This window comes from Rhinatrema bivittatum, chromosome 2 (assembly GCF_901001135.1).
Source record: "Rhinatrema bivittatum chromosome 2, aRhiBiv1.1, whole genome shotgun sequence".
In the NCBI taxonomy this organism is placed as follows: Eukaryota; Metazoa; Chordata; class Amphibia; order Gymnophiona; family Rhinatrematidae; genus Rhinatrema; species Rhinatrema bivittatum.
Genome location: NC_042616.1, coordinates 594,712,273 through 594,729,117, shown reverse-complemented (window position 1 = coordinate 594,729,117; position 16,845 = coordinate 594,712,273). Strand labels below are relative to the sequence as shown.

Genomic DNA, 16,845 nt, shown 5'->3' with positions numbered 1-16,845 from the left:
TTTTCTATGTAAAGCCACTAAAGCCCTGAGCTGTGCTGCGCTATAGTACCAACTGAGGTTTGGAACACTTAAGCCTCCTCTGGACTTTGGTAGGTATAAGGTATTACGTGCCACTCGTGGTGGCCGCTTGCGCCAAATGAACCCAAAAATAATTTGTTGCCAATGTTTAAGGACACAAGGTTTAATATAAATGGGAATAGTGGTAAAGTAAAGAAAACTGGGTAGGATGTTCATTTTAACAATGGCGATTCGTTCTAACCACGAGTGGGAGTGACGGCTCCACTTATCAAAATCCGTCCTTAAGGATTGGACCAGCTTGACATAATTTAATTGGTATAATTGATCAGATCGAGGCCCAATACGGATTCCTAAATATTTTAACGCTCCTTTGGCTCACTTAAAAGGAAATTGACCTTGAAGACGTCTTACTCAATCTAACGCTACCAGAGGACGATGTATCTCTGACTTTTCATAGTTTACCTTAAGTCCAGAGACCGCAGTAAACTGAGCGAGTTCCTGCATAATACCAAAGAGGGAAGTAGACGGGTCTGTGAGAGTGAGCATAACATCATCTGCAAATAAAGAGATTTTGAAGTGATGACCACCCGCACAGACTCCTGTAACAGAGCTGGCTTGTCTAACTCTAGTGGTGAAGGGCTCCAAAAACAAAGCAAAGGGGAAAGCGGGCACCCCTGTCTAGTGCCCCGTCCTATTTCAAAAGGTTTACCATAGGTGCCATTTACCTTGACTCGTGCCTGTGGATGCTCATAAAGTTTCTCAATCCAATTAATAAAGACACTGCCAAAGTTCATGCGAGAGAGTGTGCGTAACAAAAAGGGCCAATGAACAAGATCAAATGCCTTTTCGGCATCTAATGAAAGAAGGATAGCGGGCACGTTTGAATGATGGACAAAATCGACACTGTCAACAATCCTCCTGACATTGTCAGCTGCTAGTCTGCCGGGTACAAATCCAACCTGATCAGAGTGGACAAGGTTAGGTAGGACCCCGTTAAGGCGAGCAGCCAGCACTCTAGCAAGTAATTTCAAATCTATATTTATTAGGGATATGGGTCGATACGATCTGCACTGTGTATGGTCACGACCCGGTTTGGCTATCACCGATATACCGGCAGTATTGCTAGCCCATGCTATATGTCCTTCATGGCATAGGGAATTAAACATATTAGTGAGGGGTTCAGCAAGGATAGAGGCAAAATTACAATAGTAAGAGCCAGTAAGCCCATCAAGTCCCAGAGCCTTACCAGGCTTCAGACCCTTAATGGCCTCTAAAACTTCCGACAATTCTATAGGCCTGTCCAGAAATTCCTGTTGTGCTTGAGGAAGAGTGGTCAGAGGTGTGGTATCCAGATACAAAGGTATATCTTCCTCCCTAATACCATGATTTCCCGAGTAGAGCTTGGCATAAAAAGCCGAGAAAGTCACGAATCTCCTCAGATGTTGTAACAAGGGAACCGTGTAGGTCATAAATCTTAGCCATAAGGGTTTGAGCCTGGGCAGCCTTAAGTTTCTGAGCCAAATATCACCCGGCTTTGTTACCACCTTCAAAAAATTGTAGTTTTAACATTAGGAGATGGTGACTAATGGCAGTATCCTCAAGAGACCGCAAAGCATCTTTTGCCTTAAGTAGCTGCTTATAGGTGGAGTTGGATCCATCAAGGACATGTTGCTGAGTTAATTTAATAATTTCCATCCTAAGGGACGAACGTTCTTTCTCCCTTTCCCTATTACAGTGTGCAGCCCTGGCAATAAACCATCCTCTGACCACTGCCTTGGAACAATCCCACACAATGGTAGCGCTAGTGTCTTCCTTTAAATTATTGTGAAAATACTCCCGTAATTGGGCGTCAGTGCGCTGCAGAAACTCCTTATCTTTTAACAAACTATCATTGAGATGCCAGGGTTTAAACCCCCTGTCTCGGTCTCCCAAGCGAACATCAATCCACACAGGACCATGATCGGACCACATTATAGGTTCTATGCCTGTCTTGGAGACAGCATTTTGCAGATGGGAGGAAACAAACAAATAATCGATACGGGAGTATGTACCATGAGGGGAGGAGAAAAAAGTATAGGATCGAGAGTGTGGATATCGTTGATGCCAAATATCCACCAGACTCCATCTGTTTAGGAAGGAATGCCATTCTGTCCGCATCCCAGAGGGTGTTACTGTCCTTGAGGAGCTGTCTAAAGAAGGGTCACATACCGCATTAAAGTCACCTCCCACCACTAAGTCACCCTCTCCATGAGTCAGGAGCAACTGATCTATTTCATGAAGGAAGGGAATTTGTGATGTATTGGGAAAGTAAACATTCAATAGTGTGAGTACGCAAGATCCCACTCTCAATTTAATAAGGAGATATCTGCCACGGGAGTCAAAATGCTTATCCAAAACCTCATGTGTCAGGACATTGGAAATAAGAATGCCCACTCCTGCATAGCGGGATGATTTTGTACTGGCAGCCCAATAAGACTGAGAGTAGGACGGAAAGGCAAGTAATTTTTCATGGCGCTTAAGCACATGCGTTTCCTGGACATAGACAATGGCTGCCCCCAGACTCTGCATTTCCCTCTTTAATAATAGGCGCTTACGTGGAGTATTGAGACCCTTTACATTAATTGAGATAATTTTGTGCGCCATAAAATGTCAAGAAAGAGATTATCCCATCTGGTCTCTAACATTATCCTGCCAGACAGAAAAGAAAAAACCACTTGCCCTCTGAAGAGAAAAGGATTACTGCCTGTAAGGCCTCCTGTAATAAAGAAACAAATATTCCAGTTGTGATCCCCATTAGTCCAATTGTGTGCCACCCTATCTCGGGGTAATAACACACTCCAGCGGGGTGCACTCATCAGATCTTAAGCAGTCTCCTGCCCCCCCCCCCCCCCCCAAGCACAAATTAAACATATCAAAAACCAGTTTTGAACCAAACCCAGTTAATCAACTAGCGCTATAAGGAAAATGATCAATAAGGTAAGATACAGAATACAAAGATATCGCAGAGAAACAAAAACTCTCTTTATGGAGATACCATCACGGCACCAGCGGCGCATAGACAAGAACAAAGTCTATATTCTGGATCAGGACCTGTAGGTACTCCACAGCCCAATTCCGATGAAGCTGGTGATGTATCTTTCGCCTGTCTCCGAAGTCGTCGACCTCCCTTAGCAGCACGTTGCCAAGGTGGTGCAGCATCCATTTTAGCTGGTAACGCCATCTTTGGTGCTTGAAAAGTGGCAGACAGTTGTGCTTGCTTGAAGGCCTCCACCGCTTCTGCAATGCTTTTGATCCGGTACGTGATTCCCTGCACTTGAAATTGCAATCCGAAGGGGAATGTCCATCTGTAACAAATAGATGATGAGCGTAGGCTAGCAGTTACTTCCCGGAGATCATAGCGCCGCTTAAGAGTTGCTGGGGCTAGGTCCTGGTAGATGGAAATGGCGTGGTTGTTCCAGCTGATTTCTTTTAATTTTCGTGCAGCCTCGGAGACCTGGGTTCTCTGTAAAAAAAAAACAAAAAAAAAAACAAAAAACTGTGAAAGCAGAGGACAAGGTCTCTGGGGCACTGATCACTCCTGGGCCCCAATGCCCGATGCGCTCTCTCTAAGCGGATCTCAGAAGGCTGTGGTGTCGAAACTGGGGAGTCCGGACCAGAAAGGGAGAGAATATGTGAGCAAATCTGTTGCGCAGTAATAAATGCGTCTTCATACTCCCCCGTGTCGGGTACTCCCCTGATTCTCAAGTTACATCGTCTACCTCGATTCTCGAGGTCCTCAATTTTATCTTGGAGGGCCACAACTTCATTATTTAAGTTTAGTTGCTGAGAGTTCAAGCATTAATGGCCTCACCGTGGCCTTCAACTCTTATATCAATGTCATCTACCCTGGAGCCGAGGGCTGCAATATCTTCTTTTGTATCAGCAACGGCAGCCATTATATCAGCTTTGTCCTTTTTCATATCTGCCCGGAGCGTGTCAAACCATTCTCTGATTTCGTCCCGTGAAAGCGGGACCAGCGCTTGCGAGGAATCTGCTCCCATATCAGATACAGCCCCCATAGCTGCAGCCGCATGATTCGACTCCGCCTCTGACTCGAGCGCCGCGTGGTCCCTATCAGCTAGGCCCAAACCGAGCAGAGTCTTTTCATAAGAAAATTGCCGCAAGTCGGCGGTCTTGCGTTTCGAAGCCATCGCCCGGCGTGCCACTGCTCTGGTTACCTTTGCTCTGAAGGATTTAGGGTGTGAAGGCAGCGAAATCAGCAATTACTGAGGTTTGTTTGCTTGTGGGGAGCGGAGCTCGCAGTTCAGGCAACTGCCTCCATCCGATGCGCAACAGCGCCCCCTAGAGTTTTTCTATACCGGCATTCGTGATTAAAAATCACATCATGCTGGTTTACAGATAACAGGGGGTGTGAGTCAAAAAAGAACATTAAACAAGTGCAAAGGTCATAAAGTTACATAAAACATATATCCACTAACCCCCTGTTGTCATGCAAGGCCATAAGCTTTCTCCTGACTTCCCCTGACATGGATATGTTAGCTCCAGAATTATCCAAGCTGGGCTTCAGAGTTAAATTAAAATCACCTCCCAGGATTAGTAATCCATTAACTTGTTGGGATAGTTTTTCCTCCAACTCCTGAAGGAAATGGCCCTGATTAGTATTTGGGAAATAAACATTGACTAAGGTTATCACCTCCTTCCCAACGCTGATGGTGAGGACCAGAAAGCGACCTGTGGGATCTGCATATTGGTGCAGCACTTCGTGCACAAAGGCCGAAGATATTAATATAGCCACACCAGTGTAGCGGGAACTCACTGGGCTAGAAGCATAATATTGCAAAGGGTAGTCTTTATGTTTAAGCAAGCCCTCGTCGTTTTCTCAGGTGTTTCTTGTAGATATGCTATTGCAACTCTGTGACTGTAGTTCTTGAAACATAAGCTGATGTTTTCTATATGAGTTGAGACCCTTTATATTAAGTGATAAGTCGAGCCATCTATAGCATAATGTTTTTTAGTCCCATATCCCAGTATGCCTTCCGTGACTTTAAAAATACCCATTCATTATGAAGTACATGAGTAAATAAGAACTGTATTAATGCTTGGTGATCTCACCCAACAATTCCCCTAATCTCCCGAATGTCTGCTCCACCTTCGCAGCAGATCACCCCGGCCATGGGGGATGCAACGGGCATAAAGCTAGACGTGGGATCGGTATGTATCCCCCTGGTCTCCCCCTCTCCGCCCCCTCCAGATATCCGCTTATAACCAGCTTATCAAGTTAGGCTAATAAGAATATAAGAAATTGCCATGCTGGGTCAGACCAAGGGTCCATCAAGCCCAGCATCCTCTTGCCAACAGAGGCCAAACCTGGCAATTACCCAAACATTAAGAAGATCCCATGCCACTGATGCAGTTAATAGCAGTGGCTATTTCCTAAATAAATTTGATTAATAGCCATTTAATGGACTTCTCCTCCAAGTCCTCTAAAAATAATAACCATAACCAGAAAATAGCATGAATACATTCTGCACTTGTATAACTAAGGCCTAGGCTCTTAAAATCAGGGCCTTGCTCTTATACAGAGCTACCAGTGTTCCAATACTTTACCAGCTAAAGGTAAGCATGAGAAAATCCTTAATATTATGGTCTTTGAAAGTTTCATCCCTGATCAGACAAATTAGAGCTTGGATCTTCTGATTGCCATCGCAATCTGTGTTGTCCATTCGCCACTCACTGCCATCTTGGATTATTGTCTCTTCGGTAGTGAATCCAGCTTTGTCGGGATGGTAAAGTTAATAGCTAGCCCTGCACTTTTAAAGGCTTCTGCAGCTTCGGGCAATGTTTTCACTCGGTATGAAACTCCCTGATTGGAAAAATAAAGGCCAAACGGGAAGGTCCCTCTATCGAATTTGCACTTCCCGCAAGGCCCGAGTGGCTTCTCGCAGTTCAAAACGTTTTTGCAATGTAGTGGGCGCTAGGACTTGGAATATAGAAATCCTGTATTCTTCTCATTGCCTGGCTGCTTCATATATTAACGATTTCTGTTGGAAACTGCGCAGGCAGATGATGATTTCCCTTGCCTTATCAACTCTGGGTCCGAGTGCTCTGTGCGCCCGTTCAATTTCCACCTGGATAGGTCTCTCATTATTAGAATTGTCTCCGGAGCTGCTTTGCCCAAGAAGAGAGCACAAATTTTGATTGCCACCTCAGTGACATATTTGTAGATATCTAATTCCCGGATCCCTCGAATCCTTAAATTACAGCAGCATAACCGGTTCTCGAGGTCCTCAAGCTTCTTGGCAATGGTTTGATTTTCTTGCTGTAATTGTTGGCACTACGTAGTAAGCGCTGCCATGTTCACCGCATGGTCATCCACTCGATTATAGAGTTCATCGACGTGATTCCCAATGTCGCTAAATCTTCCCTTTCCTAGCTTGTAGCAGATGGACTCAGGACCAATGGATATAGTGTACTCCTGATAGCAGTTGGAGACGGATCAGATTTCAATCTGACGTCAGCCCTAGTACATATACCCCTGCAGGAAGTGCAGCTCTTCTGTATTTTCCGTCTCCATAGCAGTTAGGGACTCTATGCACGCTCGCACAGCGTTAAGAGTAATTTTACCAAAGAAAACCAAATTAAGAAGAGATCTTACCTCTACAGACGAGCCCTGCTGTCCTGTGGTGACACCCTTTGGGTCCCTCCCCCAGTTGAGAATTCCCAAGGTGATTTCCACGATCCCTCTGAGGTAAGCCTCGGTCCGTAGGCCGACTCTCGGCGGGGACCTAGCCCCCGACATCGGGTGAGGCTGAGAGGCAGCGGGCGCAACCTCGAGCATGGCGGTGAAGGTATTTTCCCTCTCCCCCCCCCGCAGCCGGAGATCGCCCGGAACGAGACCAGTAAGGTAGAAATCTATTTAAAAGTCTCCGGTCTCCGAAGCTCGAGGAGACGCACAGGTAGCCAGCCGGGACCAGTGCCACCGGGTTGATCTGCCCTAACAGGGCTAGACCCCGGTCAGATCTGAGGGTCCTCCCATGTGAGACCCTCCGAGGTGGTCACAGTCACCATCTTGCTGTGTTCGCCGCCCTGTCCGCCGTGCCGATCTGTGTGCTCAGAGACGAGCCGTGTGCACAAATACCTTGTGCGCACAGCCACATGCCTACTGTGCTGGGCGCACAACACTGAGCACGCGCACAACCCATGGCATCACCAGAAAAACTCAAGGCTCAGGGCCTTTGCCCAGCATGCCACATTAGAGCCGCACAGCATGAGGAGGCCACTGCCCTCTGTATACAGTGCGAAGAGGCTTTAGGGGATCCAACTCATGGCCCTACCCAGCCAGTACTGGCTCCAGCCTCTCGAGCAGTATGCCTGACCTAGCATTGCACAGCGTGACACCCCCTGCCCCCCTCAAACGGGGGCTCCCCAGGGACACTGCACCCCTTAGTCTAGTCCCAGCATCTATCTCCTGGGTGGAATTCTTCAAAGGTCTGCATACCTTCGTCCACATGCAACCGGGGCCTCCTATTATACGGCCACAGGCTTCACCAGAGGACCTCAACATACCGGGCCCCTTTATGCCCAGGGAAGTGATCCCACCACCCAGAAGCCCCACCTTTGGGGACACGGATAACTCAGATGAGGATTCAGAACCCCTGGAGGAAGGGGAACTCCCGGGGACAGAGCCCTCACCGAACCATGAGACGCTTCGACCTGGTCACGCAGCTTAAAAGAGCTTACTATCCCAGACACAAGTGCCTCGGGGGAACCTAAGATGAACCCACTATTAGAGGGACTCCGTCAGACCTCCCACCATTTCCCACTATTACAAGCTGTCCAGCAACTAATTGACCTGGAATGGGATGTCCCAGAAACTACATTCAAAGGGGGCCGGCTCTGGCAGCCATGTACCCTCTGGACCCAGCTGCCAAAGATCTCCTGGCATGTCCGAAAGTGGATGCCATGGTCTGCTCTGTCTCGAAGTGCACTACTATCCCGGTGGAGGGAAGAGCAGTAATCAAAGATGCTCAAGACAGACATCTGGAATCTATCCTCACAATCCTTTGACGTCTCCGCTATGTCTTTACAGATCGCGGCCTGCTGTGCTGTGGTGACACGTGCCTGCTTAGCACAGACCAGGAACAACACTCCTGGGGAGGCCCTGGAACCAGCTGTATCGTTCTTCGTGGACGCTGCTTCTGATCTGGTATGCACAGCAGCTAGAGGAGTGTCATCGCAGTGGCAGCCAGAAGACAAATCTGGCTCCGAAACTGGTCGGCCGATGCATCCTCCAAAACGAGACTCACAAGGATGCCTTTCAAGGGAAAACTCCTGTGCGGAAGTGAACTAGAGAAACTAGCCAACAAATGGGGAGAATCCCCACTGCCGTGGCTACTGGAGGACAGGAATAAGAGAAACCAGCGATCCTTCCCCTGAACCTACAGAGGCAGAGGATCACAGCGCTTCAACCCATATAGAAGCACATATCAAGCGGTCCGCCCCGCAGGCCGGAGCCAGTCGAACAAGCACAACAAAAGGGGAGCCAGCTCGGGCTCAGGCCTCAGCCGCACCCCATAATGAAAATCAGCCGACCCGTCCAAAGGAAGAAGCCATAGCGGGCAGACTTGCCCTATTCTACCAAAGATGGGTCGAGATAACCGGACAAGTGGGTCCTATCCATCATTCGAGAGGGATATTACCTGGATTTCCACCACCTCCCTCCGGACAAGTTTGTGGAATCTATCTCCCTGCCACGACCCTTCCAAGAGGATGGCAATGGAAGCTACACCAGATTGCTAGCCTTAGAGGCTATAATACTGGTGCCTCCACAACAAACAAATACTGGACATTATTCCATCTATTTTATCGTCCCCAAGAAAGAAGGAACGTTCAGACCCATCCTGGACCTCAAGGCGGTCAACCGTCATGGAAACCCTACACTCGGTAATAAGGGCGATACAACCGGGAGAGTTCTTTACATCACTGAATCTGTCGGAAGCCTACCTACACATTCTGATCCATCAAGAGCATCAGCGTTTTCTACGCTTCTCGATCCTGGACTGTCACTATCTGTTCCGGGCACTACCTTTCAGGTTAACCACTGCACTCCAGATGTTCACCAAGATCATAGTAGTGGTGGCAGCAACACTGAGGAAGGAAGGAATCCGCGTGCACCCTTATCTAGACGATTGGCTGATCAGAGCGAAATCCCCAGAGGAAAGCCACCAGGCAACCAACAGTCAAACCTCTACTGGAGAGCCTCAGGTGGGTGGTCAACACAAACAAGAGCTGCCTGCAGCCCTCCCAATCTCTAGAATACTTGGGAGTCTGGTTCAACACCAAACAAGACAAGGTCATCCAGACACAAGGAAAATCAAAACTGATGACCCAGTTACGAACCCTGTTGAGCGAACTTTTTTTTTTTACTTTTCCTAGAAGCCTCACATGAGGAACTTTGTCAAACGCCTTCTGAAAATCCAAATACACTACATCTACCAGTTCACCTTTATCCACATGTTTATTAACTCCCTTCAAAAAAATGAAGCAGATCTGTGAGGCAAAACTTCCCTTGGGTAAATCCATGTTGACTGTGCTCCATTAAACCGTGTCTTTCTATATGCCCTACGATTTTGATCTTTAGAATAGTTTCCACTATTTTTCCCCGCACTGAAGTCAGGCTCACTGGTCTATAGTTACCTGGATTGCCCCTGAAGCCCTTTTTAAATATTGGGGTTACATTGGCCACCCTCCAGTCTTCAGGTACAATGGATGATTTTAATGATAGGTTACAAATTTTAACTAATAGATCAGAAATTTCATTTGAGTTCCTTCAGTACTGTAGGATGCAAACGATCCGGTCCAGGTGATTTGCTATTCTTTGTTAATCTGGCGTACTACATCTTCCCAGTTCAGTGATTTGGTTCAGTTCATCTGAACCGAATCATCATCATCATCCTGCAAATTCTCATCTCCATATTCCTCTGCGTCCAGAGTTCCCAAGCTCTTTTCTGGTTTCATTATTTCCTCCTGCCTTCCCACTTTCTCAGTGATGTCTAGCTGTTTCTGTAACTGCAGTGATTGCTGTTCTTGTAGCAGTGCTTGCAGCAGTAACGTCTGACTCTACATCAGTAGTTGCAGCTGATGTTGCCCTTCTTTCAAGATCTGGTTCAGCCTTTGCATCTGTTGCTGAAAGGCATGCTGCTTGCACCCCTGTTCCAGTTGCTGCTGTTTCTGTTGTCCCTCCAAGAGAGTTTGAAGCAAGGCTTCATTATTTGCTCCCTTATGATCTATTGCAAAGTCTGGTTGCTATCTAAGGACCACACTCTTGTTCAGAAGCAAACTGTCCTTTCTCTTTTTTTTTTTTTTTTTTTTTTTACTTGGAATAAGAAACAAAATCCTGCTTGTCCAACTCTTAACTCACTTTTTTCCCCTCAAACGAAGCTAATCGTCTTGGTCTTCTATTGTTGGTTTTTTTTTTTACACTTTCTCTCATGGCTGCCCCTGCAGCTAGTCCCCTTAGGGAAATTTTCTTCATTACAATTGTCTGTCCTTTGTATATTGTTTAGAGCCACAGGCCCTCTATTCTTGCAGGTATAAAACAGATTTCTAAAATGTATCTTCTTTTCATTAGTGTAAACCTCTGGTCTGTGTTGCTGTCTATCCCAGAACTTCTCAGCACAATTTCCTACTTTGTGCCAGGCTTTAGAGGAAAAACAGGGTTTCTCATCTCCTCCCCCCCCCCCCCCCCTTCCCTTTTTTTTTTTTTTTTTTTTTAATCTCTGGTATGAGTTTCTTTTGCAGAAACTTTCAACAAGACTTTTCTCTTATGAGGCATGGATCTTTGGTGTGCCTTGCTTAGTGCAGAAATCCCAAACGGACACCATATGTGAGAGCACAAAGCAGTTTGTAACTTCCCAGATGACACACACACACGCTGGACTCTGACTTTTTTTTTTATATAAACATTTACAAAAATGGCTTACCTTTAGTCACGTTCACACTCAGCATCTTCTGTATTCATTTCTCAGCATTTACTTTCAGTACTCACATTTATTCTTTACCTTCAGTATTCACCTTCTTATAGGAGCTGCTTTCCTGGAGACCTGGGGCATGTCTGTTCCCACTTGGAACCTCTTATTCCTGTAATCTTGGTACCTGCCCACAGAGCTATCTTTTTTTTTTTAATTTTTTTTATTTAAGCTTTGAAGGTGAACCAGGCTAGATGCCTTGTCCAGCTCTGATTAAGGAGAGTTTCCAGTGATATACCTTTACAGGCCCTCATGAGCTCTTACTATTTTGGTGTGCGTTCTCTGTGGCTATGCTGAATGGGTAAGGAATAAAACCATATTCTCAGGCCTCCTTGAAACAAGTTGGTGAGAGAATTAGGCCTTTCTCTGGTTTCTTGGATTTGGCTGGCTGAGTGGGAGGCCTTTCATTGCTTTTCAGGTTCCTACTCTGGGACAGAAACAGTGGCATGGGCAAGACAGAGAGGCTGCTGTGCGTTAGCATGACTTGTTTATTGCTTTGTCCCTGCTGAATTGTGTTTGGCCATTTGTGACTAGTAGCCCTGAGTACAAGTGAAATTGCCACAGAAATAATTGCTTTAAAATAAAATGGCATATTTCAAGCCTAGCTAGCACAATCCAGGTCTAGGTTTTTGGTTTAGTGGTCTATAATATTTTTTTAATGAATGAGCTAGAATGTTGTGCTTGCATGTGCTTATAGATATACCTGCACGGACCCTCTGAGCTTAACCTTTTTCTTCTTTTGTTTCCAGGGAATGACATTATTAATGATGGGATCGGCTGAGGCACTCCCTGAAGAGCCAATGGTTCGACCTGTCTTTGTAGAAGACATGACGGAGGAGCAACTGGCCTCCGCTGTAAGTATGTCATATGTAGGCCTTCTGGACACACAGTTGTTTGCTAGATGTTTTAGTTGTGATTATAGTATTATAATTTGTTCATATTACCCAGGATTTATGGAATAGTCTGATTCCAAATTCTTATATATTCATTTGAGCCTGATTATCTTAGCAATCTGATTTTATCTTAGAGTAATTTTCCTAAGTGTAACTGCCACAACTAGTTTTGCTTACACACATTTGTTTATTTACATTTATCTCACATTTTTTCAATAGTAGCTTAAGGAGAGTTATATTCAGGTACAGTAGGTATTCCCTTGTCCCTGGATGGCTTTGTCTGTCTGTACCTGATCCCATGTAGGGTTAATGTGACTTGCCCGAGATCACAAGGAGCAGCACTAGAAGAAGCAGGATTCAAACCTAGTTTCTCTGGTTCTTAGCCTGCTGCTCTAATATGCTGATTGAGTTGAATTACTCCTAGCTAGGTAGAAATAAATTCAATTTGAATCCCTTTTAAAAAGATTTATAAAATATAAGATTGCAGGATTAGGACCAGAAAAGATGTCTGACATTCTTTGGCATCAGTGAAGTCCTTTTTTTTTTTTTTTTTTTTTTTTTTTTTTTTTTTTTTTTTTTTCCCAAACTGATTTATTCATGGAATTAATTTACTTAAGAAACAAATATGCTCTTCTGTTTAGTCATTTATGCAATAAGATAAAATATTCCTTTTTAACCAAGAACTAATTAGGTGCAAATCCAGACATAGCAACTAATGAGCATTACACTATTTTTTTGTTTCAAAGCTCAATCTGGTACAGAGACCAGGAAAATTGGTTATGCTATTTTATAGAAACGAAAAGTCCGATAATACACACAAACCTTTCTTTGATTTCATGCAAGAACTTTAACTAGTTTTGCAGTTTAATGAGAAAGATAGGTTTGCGCGCTTGTGTGTTTGATTTTTAACCATAAATTTCTGAATGGATTTTAAATCCTAATTGATTGGTGTTGCTTTAACTTACAATTTCTTTGTATTAGAGCTTGTAAAATGTGACCAGATTGGTGGGAGATGAGTCATATCCTGGTGTCAACTTGTTTGCCCAGCAGCAGCTCTGCCATGCAGGAGACTAGGTTCAGGTCAAGCATTAGGCAGGAGTCCTGGCTTTATCTCAGTAGGAATTGCCACATCACCATTCAGACTGCCGGTACATCAAGATTTCTGCGATAAGTCTAGCTTCAGCGGTCGTACAACAAAATTAAAGATTTATATTTTTTTCTCTAAGTACACATTCGATGTCTTAAGCTCCATGGGTGGGTTTACCCTACCCGCGGCTAAGTGTTATAGTTAGTGAGGTTTGGGTAGACCCTTGGACACTATGGCAGCTGACCATGCCCACGGGGGGAAGTCTCGTGAGGGGCCACAGGTCAAGCTCAGCTCTGGACACACAAACACAGTTCTTTATTTAGACAGTTTGAGAAACCACCAGAGGTAGCAGTAGTGAAGTAGATGTTGTAGCCCGGCTGGGCTAGTATTCCCCAGGGTGCTAGAACAGCGGTTTCTCCGGTAGCAGTGCTTTAGTGGAGAAAACTGAGAAAGTGAGTACAATAGAACATTCAGAGTCCCAATTATGGAGAAGCCCCGAGATAGGGAGAGCTGGCCCTCGAGGAGCGAGTACCAGATCCCTAGAGGTAGAGAGACTTGTTGGCAAAGTACTCACACAGCGGTTCCACGTAGGAGATGGCATTGGCGCTGGAATGGGGGCAGGCCCTCGGAGCGAGTACCTGGTTCCAGGGAGACAGCGCTGAGGAGTAGATGGTAATAGTACTCACTGATGGTGTCTGTAGCAAATTCTTCCAAGTAGAAGAGGAGATACATGCAGGCAGTGAGTCAGGGAACTTGGGCCATCGAGGAGCGAGTACCGGTTACCTGATAGCGACCTGAAAGAAACAATGAGGCCCCCCAAGGAGCTGGTACCCCATTAGCAGAAAAAGTCCAATAGGAGTTGGAAGGCAGAGAAGCTGGGTATGGAGAGCAAATCCCATCCGTAAGATTACCCTTGTTACTCAAGGGCTAGCAATAAACAGTAGGCTTAAATATCCGGGCAGCGTGACGTCATCACAGGGGGATGCCCCTGAGGAACGTGCCACTGAGGAGGAAATAAGAATGAGGGTTGCGCGGTGTGCGCACCCTAAGGTACCTGAAGAGCATGGCGGGAGGCAGGGCCCAAACCGGTCCGGAGAGGACGGCAGGCAGACGTTGCGGCAGCCAGGCATCCGTCAACAGTAGGAGGAGCCGTAAGAAAGAAAAGATAGGCGGAGTGAAGTCGTCGAGCAGCGACGGTCGCAACACTAAGGTTGACTGAGAGCAATTCCCATGGGCATTCCGTGATACGCTTCTTTGAATACTTCAGAATTTTGGCTCGTAAACCTTACAGATTTCCTCAACTGCGTACAATCAATCCACGATCTATTGCACTGAGCTGCCCTTGATTTTCAGACTTTTAGAAGTTGTGGTCCCCCTGATGCAGCCCCTGATGCGAAAGTGTCATTAAAAGTTTGTGAGCTTTATTGACCAGTAGATTGTTTGTTTGCCACACATTATTCTTCTGTTGTATATTCAATATACGTGTGTGCTGTTTACACTGCCTGTTTTGCGTGCTTTCATCTCAATAGTGATATCTTCTGGCCAGCATAGAGCACACTTGTACCAGGCTTGAAAGGAAGCCATATAGTTATTGTTTTCTCTTGGCTAAGGTTTGTTGCTGAGGTGGCCAGGCTGGGACAAGGGGATGTATAAATGAGAAGTTGTGGTAGCTGCAAATAACTCATGGTTCCTTTTAAAGGGGTTGCTGGAGCAAGAAAGTTCAGTAATGAGCAACAGTGGAACTGCTGGCAGGTGAAAACAATAGTAATTAAAACAAAACCAATTAGATCCTGAAAGAAACATACCCTATCAGTATCAAAAAGCTAGAGCTTCAGTGCTCAAAGTGCTATTTAGTATGATCTAAACAGATGACAAAATATAAAGTTCACAACCCCAGAGGCTCCCTTTTTATATTGTTTCTGGCAGCCATTGCCAGTAATTAGTTCAGTAACTGTTTTAAAGCTTAAAGATCACAGTTCCTTATAGAGCAGCAGGTTTATACTGAGCTGCTTTGTCCTGGGATCAGATTTAGACAGAACAAAATAGCTTTTATTGCTGGAGGCACCATTACATGTGGCTGGTGTCGTCCAGCGGCACCAAACTGGTGGTGAATGAGCGCACGCTGTGACCTCTGACGTCCAGCTGGGCACTCAGGTCACGGCGTGCGTTCATGCACCCTCGCCGGCGGGGGCTGCTGGAAGCCACCTCGCATGGGGAGCGCCCGATCCGCCCCGGGCTGCTAAAGCCGCTCTCGCCGCTGGCTGCCCCCCCGGGAGGAGGGGAGAGAGGACTGGGGCTGCTCCGGAGACCGGCACCCATGGACGCGGCCAGGGCAGGTGAGCGGGGGCTAGGGGAAAGTTTGCCCAATCCTGTTGAGTGCAGGTTTTATCAAGCACAACAATGCTCCACCACCCTGGGTTTGAAAGTTATTTTTCAGAATACTGTTTGCATTGTAGTGGAAAGGAGAATGCATTGACATAGTGGAGAGAGGAACTGGGACGCTTAAAAAAAAATCTTTCGTCCTTCCAGTGATGGGATTAGTCGCGATCTGAAGAGTGGCTTTCCCGGTGCGTTGGATTTTAGGTTGGGCAGGCAAGAGTTTAGGGTTATGCTTGGAAACAGGTCCTTCCTTCCTGCTCCGGAGCTGTCAGCGCGCCCACACGGGAGACCGGCACTCATGGACATGACCAGGGCAGGTGAGCGGGGGCTGGGGGAAAGTTTGCCCAATCCTGGCTCCTGTAAAGGTCTTGTCCCGGGGGGTGAGGGGGTCGTTTGCCCGTGAAATTTCGTGTCTCTGACCTGATGCTCCACACTAACGCAGGGGTAAGGGTAGGCGGTAAATTAGCAGGTTAAACACGCGACAAAACTGCAGGTTAAAAAGGCGATAATCGGGGTGCACGTTACTGTATGGGAGGGAATAGCTAATTCGATCGTTTACATATATACATGCCACGGGCGGAAAGGGTTACCCATTGATTTAAAGAAGCGGTAAGGATGGGTTAAAAGGGATAGTGAATCGTGGGTTGGACTTACGCGGCCAAATTGTGGGTACAAAGCGGGTTAGAAGCAGGGTAACCGCGGCCGCGCTTTACTGTATCGGCCTGTTGAAGTTTTACTTCACAAATAATTTTTCCCTACACGGATCTCCCTTCGTGTACATTTCATCGAAGCTCAGTGAGTACTGTGCCCTGTTTTTTTTTTTTTTCGGTCGGTTCCTGTCACCTCACTGTTTCCCCGGGTTACAACAGAATTGCAGCCTTCTTTTCACACTCGGTCCGCCCCACGATACCCGTGAGTGTCCTTGCTGTGAACCTCCACTGGGTCCATTGGGGCTAGAGGGTTTGGGATGTTGCTGCCAGGGCCGCCATCGATGCTCACATCAAATACATCTGTGCCTCCATCGATTCCCTTGGTGCCCTCATCCATGCTGTTGAAGCCTCCATCGATGCCCCGAAGCAGCTATACCTCAATCAATGCCCTCAACTAAAAAAAAAAAAAAAAGTTCCATACTTCGGGTTCTAAACCAAAGCCCCATGTAATCCTTGGGCGACAAACAATGCCAGGAGCAGTGGAGGCACGGTGACAGTCCCTCACCAATGGCATCTGTGGCATCTTCCTCAGTCTGGGGAATGACCGGGCCGAGCACTGTGGGAATCGTCACTGGCACGGTGGCTGTTCATCACATTCTCCATCGGTGGCATCTTCCTCTGTGCTGGGGAATGACCGGGCCAAGCACAGAGGGAGACAGCCAGCACCGACGTTTCACGTTCGGTGCCAACACTGATACCGCACTGGCATCAATATCCATTGAGCCAGTTGC

General features: G+C 46.4%; 1 protein-coding gene across 1 annotated transcript in view; it reads left to right on the top strand.

Moving 5' to 3' along the window:
* Positions 1-16,845, top strand: part of USP14 (ubiquitin specific peptidase 14) — a 166,679-nt gene that overhangs the window by 17,098 nt on the left and 132,736 nt on the right. Inside the window, exon 4 of the mRNA XM_029591100.1 lies at positions 11,795-11,899. Within this exon, the coding sequence (XP_029446960.1) occupies positions 11,795-11,899 (105 nt within the window). The remainder of the gene's footprint in view (positions 1-11,794; positions 11,900-16,845) is intronic.